General features: G+C 49.1%; 2 protein-coding genes across 2 annotated transcripts; both read left to right on the top strand.

Moving 5' to 3' along the window:
- Positions 1-595: 595 nt before the first annotated feature.
- Positions 596-1,906, top strand: N0V96_005490 (uncharacterized protein; the record flags this gene model as incomplete). The annotated part of the gene is made up of 5 exons (XM_065757411.1): positions 596-755; positions 814-853; positions 910-1,005; positions 1,059-1,684; positions 1,737-1,906. The coding sequence occupies 5 exons, from the start codon at positions 596-598 to the stop codon at positions 1,904-1,906; spliced, it is 1,092 nt and encodes a 363-aa protein (XP_065613754.1).
- A 2,774-nt stretch (positions 1,907-4,680) lies between these two features.
- Positions 4,681-5,670, top strand: N0V96_005489 (uncharacterized protein; the record flags this gene model as incomplete). The annotated part of the gene is made up of 1 exon (XM_053199242.1): positions 4,681-5,670. One exon carries the CDS (start codon positions 4,681-4,683, stop codon positions 5,668-5,670), a length of 990 nt encoding a protein of 329 aa, XP_053043304.1.
- Between the last annotated feature and the right edge of the window lie 6,715 nt (positions 5,671-12,385).

Here is a 12,385-nt window from a genome sequence, read left to right as displayed (position 1 = left end):
TGGCAGGACCGGGCTAGTTTCAGGGGTCCATCGAATCTCCTTGACTCCTTCCGAACAAGGGACAAGGTGTACCTTTGTACCTCTTTTCATGGAACTGGCTTCCATTAGGTACGCTCTCACATTTCGCACCTGCTCTTGCAGCGGCTTCCACCAAACAATCGCACCTGACAGAATCCAGGTGCAAATCGGCCTTGCTCCGACTCGGGGAACCCCCACTATTATTTCACCCGCGCCGCTCTCCCATTGCTTCTCGCATCCTCCTGCAGCTTTCCCCATCCTCCTTTTTTTCTTTCCCTTGACGTGCTTTCGCTCTATTTCCTGGAGCTATTGCTACTGTTGCCGTCGCTGCGCTGCTTGCCCTCACGCGATCCATCGTACCTACTCCTCACGATATTTACGACGTAACGGCTGTACCTGACTGACTCTCCTTGTCTTCATTTTTCCTCATCTCCTGCAACTGTCAATCGCCGAAGAAAAAAACACAATCCAACTTGTCGACAACTTGATACCCCTCCACAGCGCAAACGTTGCAATTGCGACTCTCACGAATACAAACAAGCACCTAGTACCTCGAATCCCTCATATCAACGACGATATGGCTGCCGCTGCCCCTCCTGCCGCTGCCCCTCCCGCTGCCGAGACCTCGCGTCAATATGTTCCTCTGACCTGCCATGGTCACTCTCGACCTGTTCCTCACGTCTGCTTCTCTGGCCTTGAAAAAGGAGAGCAATACTACATGATCTCGGCTTGCAAGGGTAAGCTGGGGATAGATGATCCTGCGCTGCCACCAGGGGTTCGCTAACCCTGTCGCAGATGGTAATCCAATGTTACGCGATGGCGTTACTGGCGATTGGTAGCTTCCTCCTTCCAGACCAATTGACCGCGCGTGGCTGACGAGAGCTCATACAGGATCGGAACCTTCATTGGCCACAAGGGTGCTGTCTGGCAGGCCAGATTGAGTCCTGATGCCTCCAACGCCGCAACCGCCTCTGCCGACTTCACTGCGTAGGTCTTGTCACACGTCACTCATCCTCCGAATCGTGACTAATGGCCAGCAGCAAGGTCTGGGACACTCACAGTGGAGAGGTCCTCTACACCCTTCAGCACAACCACATTGTCCGCGCCGTCGCTTACCCGCCTGACAACTCTGAGCTTATCGCCACAGGAGGCATGGAGAAGAAGCTTCGAGTCTTCGACCTCAGCGATTTCGCCCCCGATCCCAACTCTCCCGCCGGTACGCCCATCACCGTGCCTGCCTCGGCTGGCTTTGAAATTGGCGAAGGCACCCATACTGGCTCCATCAAGTTCATTGCTTGGACCAAGGATCCTAACACGATCGTCACTGCATCCGACAACACCCTCAGGTGGTTCGACCTGCCCACCCGTAACGTCATTCGTCAGGAGGTCCTCGACGGCGAAATCAAGTCCTGCGAGCTTGTCTCCCTGGCGCCCGAGCACACCTCTCCCGGCGATATTGGAGGCGGCCTTCCTGTCTTGGCTGTGGCCGCCGGCAAGTGGGTCTACTTTTGGGGAGGCCCGCAAGCGATGGACGAACTCAAGCGCTTGGAACTGAAGCATGGCGTTGCAAGCGTCGGTTTGGACCTCAAGGGTCGTAAGATTATCATGGGCGAAGAGCCGGGGACCTGGGCACGCGTCTGCCGCTGGGACGACGCTGGCGAGATTGGTGAGTTGGGGATAGAAACTCGGAAGCAGGATACCCACTAACACGCTAACAGAAACTCTCAAGGGGCACCATGGCCCCATCTGGTCCATCGCCTTCTCCCCTGATGGCAAACTGTACGGAACTGGCTCCGAGGACGGTACGATTAAGATGTGGAAGAATTGCGACGGATTCTACGGCCTCTGGCGTGGCGGTGCCCCGACTGCTGAACGTAACGTGGACTAGAGGAGCACGTCTTACAGCACAGTGTCTCGCAGCGAAGGAAGTGATGCAATCACTCCAACAAGCAGCAGAGTCTCGTCGGGCTCCTTCATGGACGGAGTCTCTCATCTGAGCAACAACTCTGTCACCGAAACTCCCGCAATTGCCCACCAGCTGATGGATCGCTTCTTTGCCACGGCTACGAGCAAGCTCGAGGCTGGGATCCCCGCCTCTAGACGCATTGATAGAGATCGTCACCAGCACAGAACAGAGTGAAGCCCTTTGAGATGCTGGCTCTACTAGTTCAGTTAGGTGGCCATATGTTTTTTTGTAGAAAAGTACGCACGAGCAAACCAACAATGGTTGGATTACTTAGAGCGGCCAAGACTTTGAGGATTAGGCTAGATGACTGCCATCAATGGCGGCTGATGTTACAATAAATCGTGTACAATTTGGGTTCAATGACATGACACAGGCTCTGGCCAGTGATGCGACTGTGCGATATGCCTTTCTGTGGTCTCCACCCATCACTATCATTGCTGCTCTCTCAGCTGAGTCTCTTTGTGGACATTCTCTGTCTCAGGAAGGCAGAAGCTGGCCTCCCGCAAAGTACTTTACCCAGGCTCTTCAAGCGACGAAATAGGACTTCGCTGATCATTGCCGCCGGGCGACTTGATCCTATCATGCTCGTAGCAGGCTTTGCAACGCCGAAAATCTGCGGTTGTTCAATGGGATGAGTGGTGATCTCGCTAATTACGATATCATCAACAGACGTTCCGTCTGCTGGTCTACTGAGGACAATCAGGGCCGCCGTCCATGGGGGTTGACTGCAAAGTTCCCGGAAGTAAGCCCCGACATCACTTGCACCTAGTCCACCCAACCTGCCCTGACGTCCTCTTGGGTAGGCAATCTTACCAAAAGGACAGCAAGCAATGATTTAGTAGCGACATGAACACCCGCGGAAGGCTTGGGCGTGAAACCGCGGACGAGGCATAGCGCTCAACAAAGAAAATCTATAATGTACTGCAAACAGCCTTTGAAAGGACTGTAGTAAATAGCCGTAGGAACACTTGATCATCGATAGTAGTAGAACCAACCTGGTAGAAGTCTTGCAAGCCTATTCCGCAACGCTACTTGGTCGTATTCCAAAAACAACGATCGAGTATCTATTTCTCTGGAGTTTTCCAGCATAATTCATTTTACATCACTCACCTTTGTATGTCTCATTTACCATCCAAGGAAAAGAAGGCTCGAAATCGCAAGAGCTGTCGCAAATGCTAAGCTCATAAAGACGACTGCCGAGATCTTTTTGTCGCTTGCCACGAAGGTCAAGAAGGTTGATCATAATCCTCGGCGAGATCCCTAAAAAGAACAGCTTCTAGAACTGCCGAAATCGTGAATAACACGGCAAGTTCGACGCCACAAGTATTCGACCTATTCCCTATTTCATAGCAGTCTGTGCAACTTCTAAGTCCATACAACCCTCTCCCGGCATAACCTGATCCTCCCTTTCTCCTGAATCAGTCTCTTCATCTAGTCTAGGCTTCTACTAACTTGCTCCTTCGAAGGTTAGGACTTTTGCATTTGCGTCGAGAAATTGACTATACATTATTCTCCATATCCTACCAAAAGAAGGGCTAACAAAGATGTGGGCCATGTTCATCGCGATTGTTGCTTAGCTGGTGAATATAAGTTTTCATGCGATTTTCCTCTTTGTATCATGCTTCTTTCTCGCTTTGGTCTTGTATAGAGAGAAATCGACGATACCGATATTGAGGAGTAGCAGGCTTATGCTGCTCACTTTAGTTATAGTTCGTCCTTTGGTATGTATGGTGAATTGCCTTATAGACGCCTTTTGCAATGAATTGGTGTATCTCATATGTGTTCGCTCTAAACTTCTTTTGAATACTCGCAAAGAATGGATATTTAAGAGAACATCCATCAGCAAATCTGAAATGATGCTACTTTTAGTGGCTGGGAGGCTACCTTCGTTACTAGCTTAGAGTTATGAATTTGAGTGATGAATGCAAAACTGAAGGACCTTGACCTAACAGTAGGAGAGAGCTCAGTGTCTTATTTGGTTCCATTTAGGTTAATATTCACAGAAACCACTGGCAGTCAACAGCATTCAAGGTACGATGAATTCGCCAACCTCCCGAGTACTGACGCGGGCTTGTCTGTGGCGATCAAAGATGGCTTTCTGCCCAACAAGCTTCATGAGATTGACGCCAAATGGGCCATCAATGCGATCATCTGAGGCCCTGATTTGACGCCCCTGGCCACCCAGTTTGAAGGCCCTTGTCCAATACGGACACATGCCGTGGGCAATTGCCGCCCGAGGGTGGGATTTAACAGGCGTCTTAGCCCTCAAGTCTCACCCACACTGGCGCGGGCTCTCAAGCTTGCGGGTTAAGACTCGTGCAGCTTAGTCCAAGTTGAGACTATGACTGCTAGTTCCCGAAACTCAAAAGACCGGATTCCGAAGCACGGAGCTCCAAATTTCATGTTCGACATCCGAAGGACACTAGTCAATGCTATTCGCGGGGTTGGGATGTTTGAGAAAGTATAGTAGTGTGGAGATTTCTTAATAAGTATCGGCGGGTCAGCTTGTCTGTCGGGGACAGAAAGCAACCGAGAGACCCATGTTGAGCTCAACAGGTATTGCAGGAACACGCTCTCCTCTGAACTACCTGCGAATTTAGAATACTTCAATGAGGCTAAACCCTTTCATCTGTTCAAACAACTAGCGCCGCTTATCACAAAGCCACTTGGCCCGGATCCGCCTTCCACAAGCCAAAATGGATCTCCTGCCGCATCCAGACGACATGTCTCGTTTCTCAGACTTTACCATCTTGACAACGATTTACAAAACAGTTTCAGACCACTCCATTACCACCGATGTCCTCATACCGAAGAAGCTGACAGAGGCCCCGAGCCCGGTCACCTCGTCATGCCCCATCATACTACGCTACCATGGCGGCGGCTTCATCGGCGGCGCGAGTCTCTATCCCGGATTCTTCGCGCCTTGGCACATGGAGCTCGCGGCACGCCACTCGGCTGTGATTGTGAGCCCGAACTATCGTCTCGCGCCAGAGTCCACTATCGACGATCTACTCGAAGATGTAGAGGATCACTGGGCCTGGGTTCATGAGAAGCTGGCCTCCTTTCTCAAGGAGGAGACTGGAGGCCGCGTTGATGTCGACACGGATCGGATCCTTACGGCTGGTGACAGTGCGGGAGGCTACCTGAGCATCATGACAGGCTTGTCTCATGCGAAGGAAATCCGGGCTGTGACAGCCGCCTACCCTTGCATCGACCTTGCCGACGCACACTTCATGGAGAGGCCGACGGCTCCGGTCTTCGGACTAGCCCTGCCTCAGAGCATCATCGATGATCATTTTGGAAAGATTCGCAGTGGTGAGGCACCTGCACTCATCTCCAACGACCGAAATCTCGAGAGAGGCCTCCTGATGTTCGCCAATCTTCAACACGGCGGTTTCCCCAAGATGTTCCCGCTCGAGAAGAAGCAGCTTTTTCCGTTTGAGAGGTTGAGGGCTGGGCAGAAGCTCCCGCGTGGTGGTGTCTTCGTGTGGCAGGGTGCTGATGATAGTGTTGTGCCGGCGAAGGGGAACATCGCGTTGAAAGAGTTGGTTAGGGAGGTTGACCCTGAGTTGGAGTTCAATTTGGCGGTCCAGCCTGGTGAGCATGGGTTTGATGCTATGACGAAGATTGATGAAGAATGGATGGCGAGTGGGCTTAGGAACTTGGTGAAAGCATGGCTACAGTAGATATCTAACCTGGCTGTTACGCTAGCGGTATTATTGTTAATGATTTCATGTGCACTGCTAGGTACAGCTTTTATTGAACTACAAGAGCTAGTAACCTACACTTTCTTTTTTCACACCATCGTCTATCTGAGACCTCCTGTACTCATAACAAGAGTGAGCCGTAGCATCTCGAGAGACGACATACTCACATGCCTTAGCAGAGTTTCTTTATCCCGAAAAAGCGTCTTAAGTTGTGGGAGACTTTGAGTATCTTTATAGGGGTAATTCCGAGGCGTCCTCCTCCAACAATGCTTGCGTTGGCGCGAGAAGGCTGTCACTTCCAACATTGGACCAATATGGTGAGCTGAGGCCCCCGTCAGTTTTTCAGCACCAGGTACTTAAGCCGGCTTCAGAGATCGTGGGTGAGGATAAATAGGATGCAGCTAAAGCATGAGTAGTTTAAGTGGCTGTCAAAGGAGTTTTGATGTGAACCAAACACCTACAAACACGTGTTCCGAACCATTTGATCAGTGCCAGAACAACGGCTTCAGTATTAAGGATTCTATATAAAGAGCTAGACCTCTAGATTTCCAGCTATATCAACATAGAGAGACTGCTTCCGGAGCCGAGTTTCACGCTTCAAGTAAGTATGGAATTACATAATGATTTCCAATATCCCCAGAAAGTGTGATTTTCCAAATACCACAGACTGACGGCATTCCTGAGCCCGACATCAACGCTAGTATTGTTTTATCTCATGGTTACGGTGTACCTCATCTATTTGATATTGAGCTTTTCTCTCGATAGCTTTCACGTAAGTCCAATATACCTCCGACCCATACTTGGGGTGCTCACGGCTACGTCGACATTCCGTCGCCCTTCATCCTCAGACTTTTGTCCTCATTTTTTGTCGTAACTGGTTCGCCGGCCATTTCATATCTCACACCTTCTATCCCATCAGCTTCATAACGAGGTTGCTGAGCGTCCATAGAAAGCTCGTACTTCCAACGAACAGGAGAAGAGGGCCCGATTTCTTGAACAGCAGAAAAATTTCCCAAGTCGCTTGCCCCGGCAACCCCGCTCCCATGACCCTGCCTCTTCTTCCGCAAGTGCCTCCAGATAGCCCAACCCACTAGGCCTATGATGGCCAGCGTTCCCACAACGGCGCCTACTGCAATGCCAGCGACTACACCGGTAGATGCGCCGTTACTCATTCCGCTGGAGCTAGGTGACACGGTTGGGGACGCTTCAACCAGTGTAGAAACTGCCGTCAAAGTCGACGCTGTCGACGTAGGGGATGTGGATGTTGTCGTCGAGGTAGATGCTACGGAGTTGGTAATGTTGAAGTAATGGCAAGTGATGTCTCCCATAGAGGCACTGTGGTTGAACATCTGAATAAAGTACACCGGGCTCAAAGTCGGATCATGGTGCGAAGGGAGGCCATTAAAGCTGACCGTCCAGAGCATGCCCAGCGCTCGCGTGTTTGCTGCGTTGTTGAGCTCTCATCCAAAGAATCCCTTGCAACGGGGTTGACCTACAGATAATTGAAGCATACGTTGCTTCACTTGTGGGATACGTCGCTTCATGCCAAATGAGTAAGTCGACTGCCGTAAAGTCCGTTTCCCATTGTAGACCAAGTTGGGTTCCCAACGGGTACACGGGGTTGTCTCGGAAGTCACCTGAGGGACCCGGACCAGGCGGTCTTCGGAAACGGTTTTCGGAGCGTGTTCCGTGGGCCGTGAGGAGAAGGCAAAGTGAGACAAGACCCAGTAGATGCATGATGAATGCAAGTCTCTCAAAGCCTGCAACGATCGCTAGCTTGCCTAGTTGCACATTCGGACGAGATGAATGGAGCGTAGGTTGGGGGATGACAAAGGGGAGATGCGGAAGAAACTCGACATGTTGTCCGGATGCCTGACTTCCAGAGCCAGAGGGTTTTAGTCCCAGGCAAATCAGACTGTGGCCAAAACTTGAGCTGGCAAGCAAAGTCGAAAGCAGGCATGTGAGTAGCTCCGTCCACAGGCGTTGATGCTATGGGAAATTGACGGGCATCCATGAAAGACACTTCTCAACCACAGAACTCAAACTTGTTTGTTAGTCCTGCCTTGATCCGCTGACGCCAATGTGTGCAGTTACACTGACTAGACTCAAGTCAGCTGTTGCGTGCGGCGCAATCCAATTATGTCTTGCGCAGAAGTAACTCTTCACTAAGAACGTGGGTACAGGCTTGCGGCGTAAGTCTTGGCGCCAACCAACATGAGTTTGGGTTACCTATAATCCATTCCAAGGGTGAATATCTCCTATTGCACAATCTCTTCCTTAAAGGGGCCGACGGTGCTGCGTACGATTAATTCGTCGAGAGTCCGAAGAGGAGTATTACTGTTGTATTCTATTCTCAATGGGATAAAGACCCTTCAACACAAAAATCATGATAACATCTAGTACTCAGTCATCTATTGGCAGAACCACACGAACGCCTTCCTTGATTTGTCCTGTGACTTGGTGTTAAATTATTGTCAATTTGGAGTTGTTCATGGTTTGAACTTACGATCTACGTATTTGATCACTTGATCGTGATTTTTGCAGACTGGGAGTACGTCCGAGTTAGTTCTCCCTCTTTGAGATTGATACACCTTGGCTTGGAATTGTCTACAGTTTGTCGAGAGGGGAGGGGTTGCCTACCATGCATGCCGTTCCAACTGCCATCCCCAGGCCCATTGTCGTCCGCGTCCGTAATCAAATGTGGTTCAAGTGCCAGATCCGCTGAGCACATGGCTGCTTGTCTCAGATAGTCAATGCAGTGATAGAAATGGATATCAGCCTCGGTCCTAGACATATCAGTCTTGTTGGCGACTATCCCGGAGTAGATGCGTCCCATCATGAACTACAAGAAGTCAGTAGATGTATCTTCGAGAAACAGGAATCAGGACAGTTGAAACGTACGATGCAATGCAATTGATGTGTCATGGTAGTGGTGAAGAAAGGACCGTCGTCCTCGGATTTCCAACCGGCACCAGCTACAACGGTGTCAGTGAAATATCAATCTTGCAGTTGAGGTCCCGGCTATGGCGTTACCAGGCAAGAGCGATCGCCATTGGTTGAGCGTAGCTTCGGAAAGAAATTCAGTTGCGTTGGGAGGCACCACGGCATGGTCGGCATCAAATTTCTTGATCTCGATCGGGACTGCAGGTCAAAACAATTAGGATAGCGAACTAGAGCATGGCATAGTCTGGGGGGCTGACTCACATTGCGGGCCAGCGCCTGAGTAATCGCCGCCAATTTGTGTCATTCGCGACGGGAACTTGGCGTCTTCAAATTGGTAGTACAACAGTAATGACAGTCCTAGCGAGAGACCAATATTCGTAAGGAGGAGAAGTGTGTCGATAAGCCAGCGATATCTCCTCAAGAGAATTTTGACTTCTTTCCAAGTGCTTCCTGTCTGTTTCCCTTGCGCGTTCAGGTCTATTGAGTGCCATTGCTTGTCATCGCCCATGAGTGACTCGTCGAATTCAGTAGTGGACTCATCATAGGTATCCGAGTGCGACACTGTAGAGTAGTGATTACTTTTGGGGGGCATTTTGATGTTGGAACAGAGAGTAACAGCGGGAGAATCAACGTGCTGGAAGATGCAGAACGAGGGAACAAGAGCAATAGTACAATGGTGTATGGGGAGGATAATCAAACTTGGGGACCGTCTTGGTTTTGTCTACTGTAAGATCCGCAAACGGGGTTCTTTCCCCCATGATACAGGATATACCGGCTCATTCTGCTCGGCTACAATGGCTGTTTGAGAGTTCAATTCACGAGCGAGAGATGGGCATCTCGTCATGGGAGGGATGATAGCCAATGGGACTCCGAACGAATTCTTGCGCTCCTGAGTCCTGGTTCCCTAGCAGAGGAGGTCAAGTGGACTTGCGATGACCCCTGCTGTTGTCATCCGTGCTCAGCCAAGCAAAACCTTTGATACATCTGTAGTGTCGCGTTGACATGTTTCATATCTTTCAAGAGCTTAGCGCAGGACGGGCGGTAATGAAACGAGCGCTAGCTTGAGGCTGCAAGCAATGTCTGCACGTCTATCAAGACGGTTCGTGCATGGAACGACCGTAGAACGAGATTTTAGGATGGAAAAGTCAATTCCAAGTGATTCCAATTCTACACTAGCATAGCTGTGAACGTGAAGACCGAGGTATCACGTAAGTGCGAGCTTTCGGGTTGGTGACAAGTTCTTGGATTTGGTAGATTTGCCATTTTCGGGGGGGCCTTCAGTCGAAGCCAGGGGCTTAAACGAAATCTGGAACACCTGTGATGGGGCCAACTGCGTCTCACCTGCCTGCCGATAACCGAGTCGATCCACACTACCAGCCTCTCGCTCTCTACGAGCACTGGTCCGAGGGTCCCTCTTGCTATTACCTAAGATGAGACATCAGCTGGCAAATTGAATCTCAATTGTCAGAAGTACGTTTGTCCAGTTCGCAGACAATACATACTATCCAGTGAATGGCAGTCATCAAAGGTAAGAATCGGGCAAAGCAATTCAGTCTAAAATGATACCTCAAGAACGCTTGCATGGATGAGAGAAAGACAAATGCTAACAGTCATGATTATCAACCAGTTCTTAAGCCTTATCTCTATTCAAAAGATGCATATATGGTAGACGTAAAATGACATGCTTAAGAGAGACGGAGCGTTCCTCTCCAGGGTGAACGTTCGTCGAATCGAACATAATGATGAAAGTTCAGTTATTGCCCATGTACGCCGCCCTTACTTGACAACACAAGATGCGTGGTTTTCTCTTATAAGTATCACTGTTGGAAGACTATCAACCATACCGCATTTTCACGACTGAATTCTTAGCCCGGTATTGTTAATACTCCTAAGAGCACTTCTTTCCCTCATGAAAGCATAAGCAAAACAACAAGAAGGACAGCAACGTCGCGTAAATGGGATATGACGGTGAGGGATGGCGGTTGCATCAGTCTTTCTTCTGTATCTATCTTCCTGTGTTGTTCACCAGCCTCAGGTGATCGCTATGTGCCTTCTATCACCTTGTGAGAATTGAAGGCTCTATTGCTATTGCTGATCGGATCAGAATAGAAATATCATAGTTACTGAGTGACATCCTATAGCGATGATGCGATGATATTGTACGTGTAACTTAGCCTTGTAACGGTCATATACCACCGCGATCGTTGCAAGTGAGTCGTGGCCAGCATCTTGGATGTTACAAGCTTCACGTTTCTCCAACAGCTTTACTAGATGAAACAAAACATTCTCGATGTCGGATTGTCATTGCAGTAGACTAGTAGATAAATGCCATGTTTCTAAGCCTTAAGATCTCGTGCTCTTTGGAGCGGCTGTTACTGACCAAATAAAACGAGCACCTCACTAGGAATCTGTTGAACAAGGTCTGTAGGTATGATTAAGCTAGCTATAGCTCGTAAAATATCTGATAAAAGGATACGCGGTCATTGATGCTCCATAGGCTTCGGGATTCGTAACTGCTCAGTAGCGCTGCGACTACAGATACTGATTCAAAGTCAGGCGTACATAGATACGGCTCACTGCCGTTCATCCAGTCATACATGTGACTTTTAGCCTGCCATTACATTGCTGATACAAGCTTGTGATTATTCTTGATGAGCGAAGGCAATAGAGATCGTACATCGCTGCGAAGTTACCGGCAACACCGAAGTCTTCGACGTCCGTGACCCAGAACTTGAACTTGTGTGCACTCGTTCGCGTTTGAAGAAGAATCTTTGAGATCTGTGGATGAACGTCCACTTCGTTGTGTTTGTGACCGGCTCAGGCACATATAGCCACATTTGAATGTAAGTTTGAATGTAAGTAAACTTGCCTTCATTGAGCTATTGAAAGGGCTGTTAATTACACCTTGGATCCAGGGCCGCTGTAATTGGTTACGAGCGGTTGTAATTTGAAGAGATCGCGAAGCTTTAATCAATAATCTCTTCTAGACTGCCGTAGCTGCGAAACAAGACCTTTCACTTAGCATCGCTGCATGTGATACACGTCGTACGAGACGGGTTCGGAAACGCACTATCATGATGTTAACGGATGACTTTCGAATTGGAATAATTCTTCATTTACACCAGAATGACTTGAGGGAATTTAGTTACTGTAAATACACTAATTCAACCTAAGAAATCACAGTTCGTCTGGCTCATTGATAGTGTTGTGAACTTGGAGTTACAATTACTAGATCGTCTGGGTGGTTTCACAACATTCAACTAAATTCCCCAGCATTTCGACAATGATTACAGCTTGACAAGAGATTCATAGAGCGCATGTAAAATTTACGCGAGACCAAATGTGGACTTGACGAAGATTCGTTGACTGACACTTCGATTGTCTTGCAGATAGCTACATTAGCTTTGCCCATTCGACATGCTTGCTGCACCAACATGGCAGATCAATACCCATTAATGAAATGAAACAAAGCTGCGATAGACACAATTTTGATCCAAATATCTCAATACTGCACGCGTTAGTCCCAGGGTTTGGGGATAAGGTTGCGGAAGTGATTCACATATTATCTGAGTTTAGTCTCTAAGAGTGGGATATGACTGGCATTGGCGGGAACCTCTCACATGAAAACGTCGAGGGGAAAAGGATGCCGGGCAGTAATTGAGGGTAGTTGGGGACAGAGATAGAGATCATGGTCCACTCCACTGAGTTGACTAACCGCGCTATGGACCGACATATTGGTCGAACTGCCCTT

Source organism: Colletotrichum fioriniae (assembly GCF_027942845.1).
Source record: "Colletotrichum fioriniae strain IMI 355084 chromosome Unknown scaffold_6, whole genome shotgun sequence".
NCBI lineage: Eukaryota > Fungi > Ascomycota > Sordariomycetes > Glomerellales > Glomerellaceae > Colletotrichum > Colletotrichum fioriniae.
Note: the sequence above shows the minus strand (reverse complement) of the source record. Positions and strands in the feature narration are given on the sequence as shown.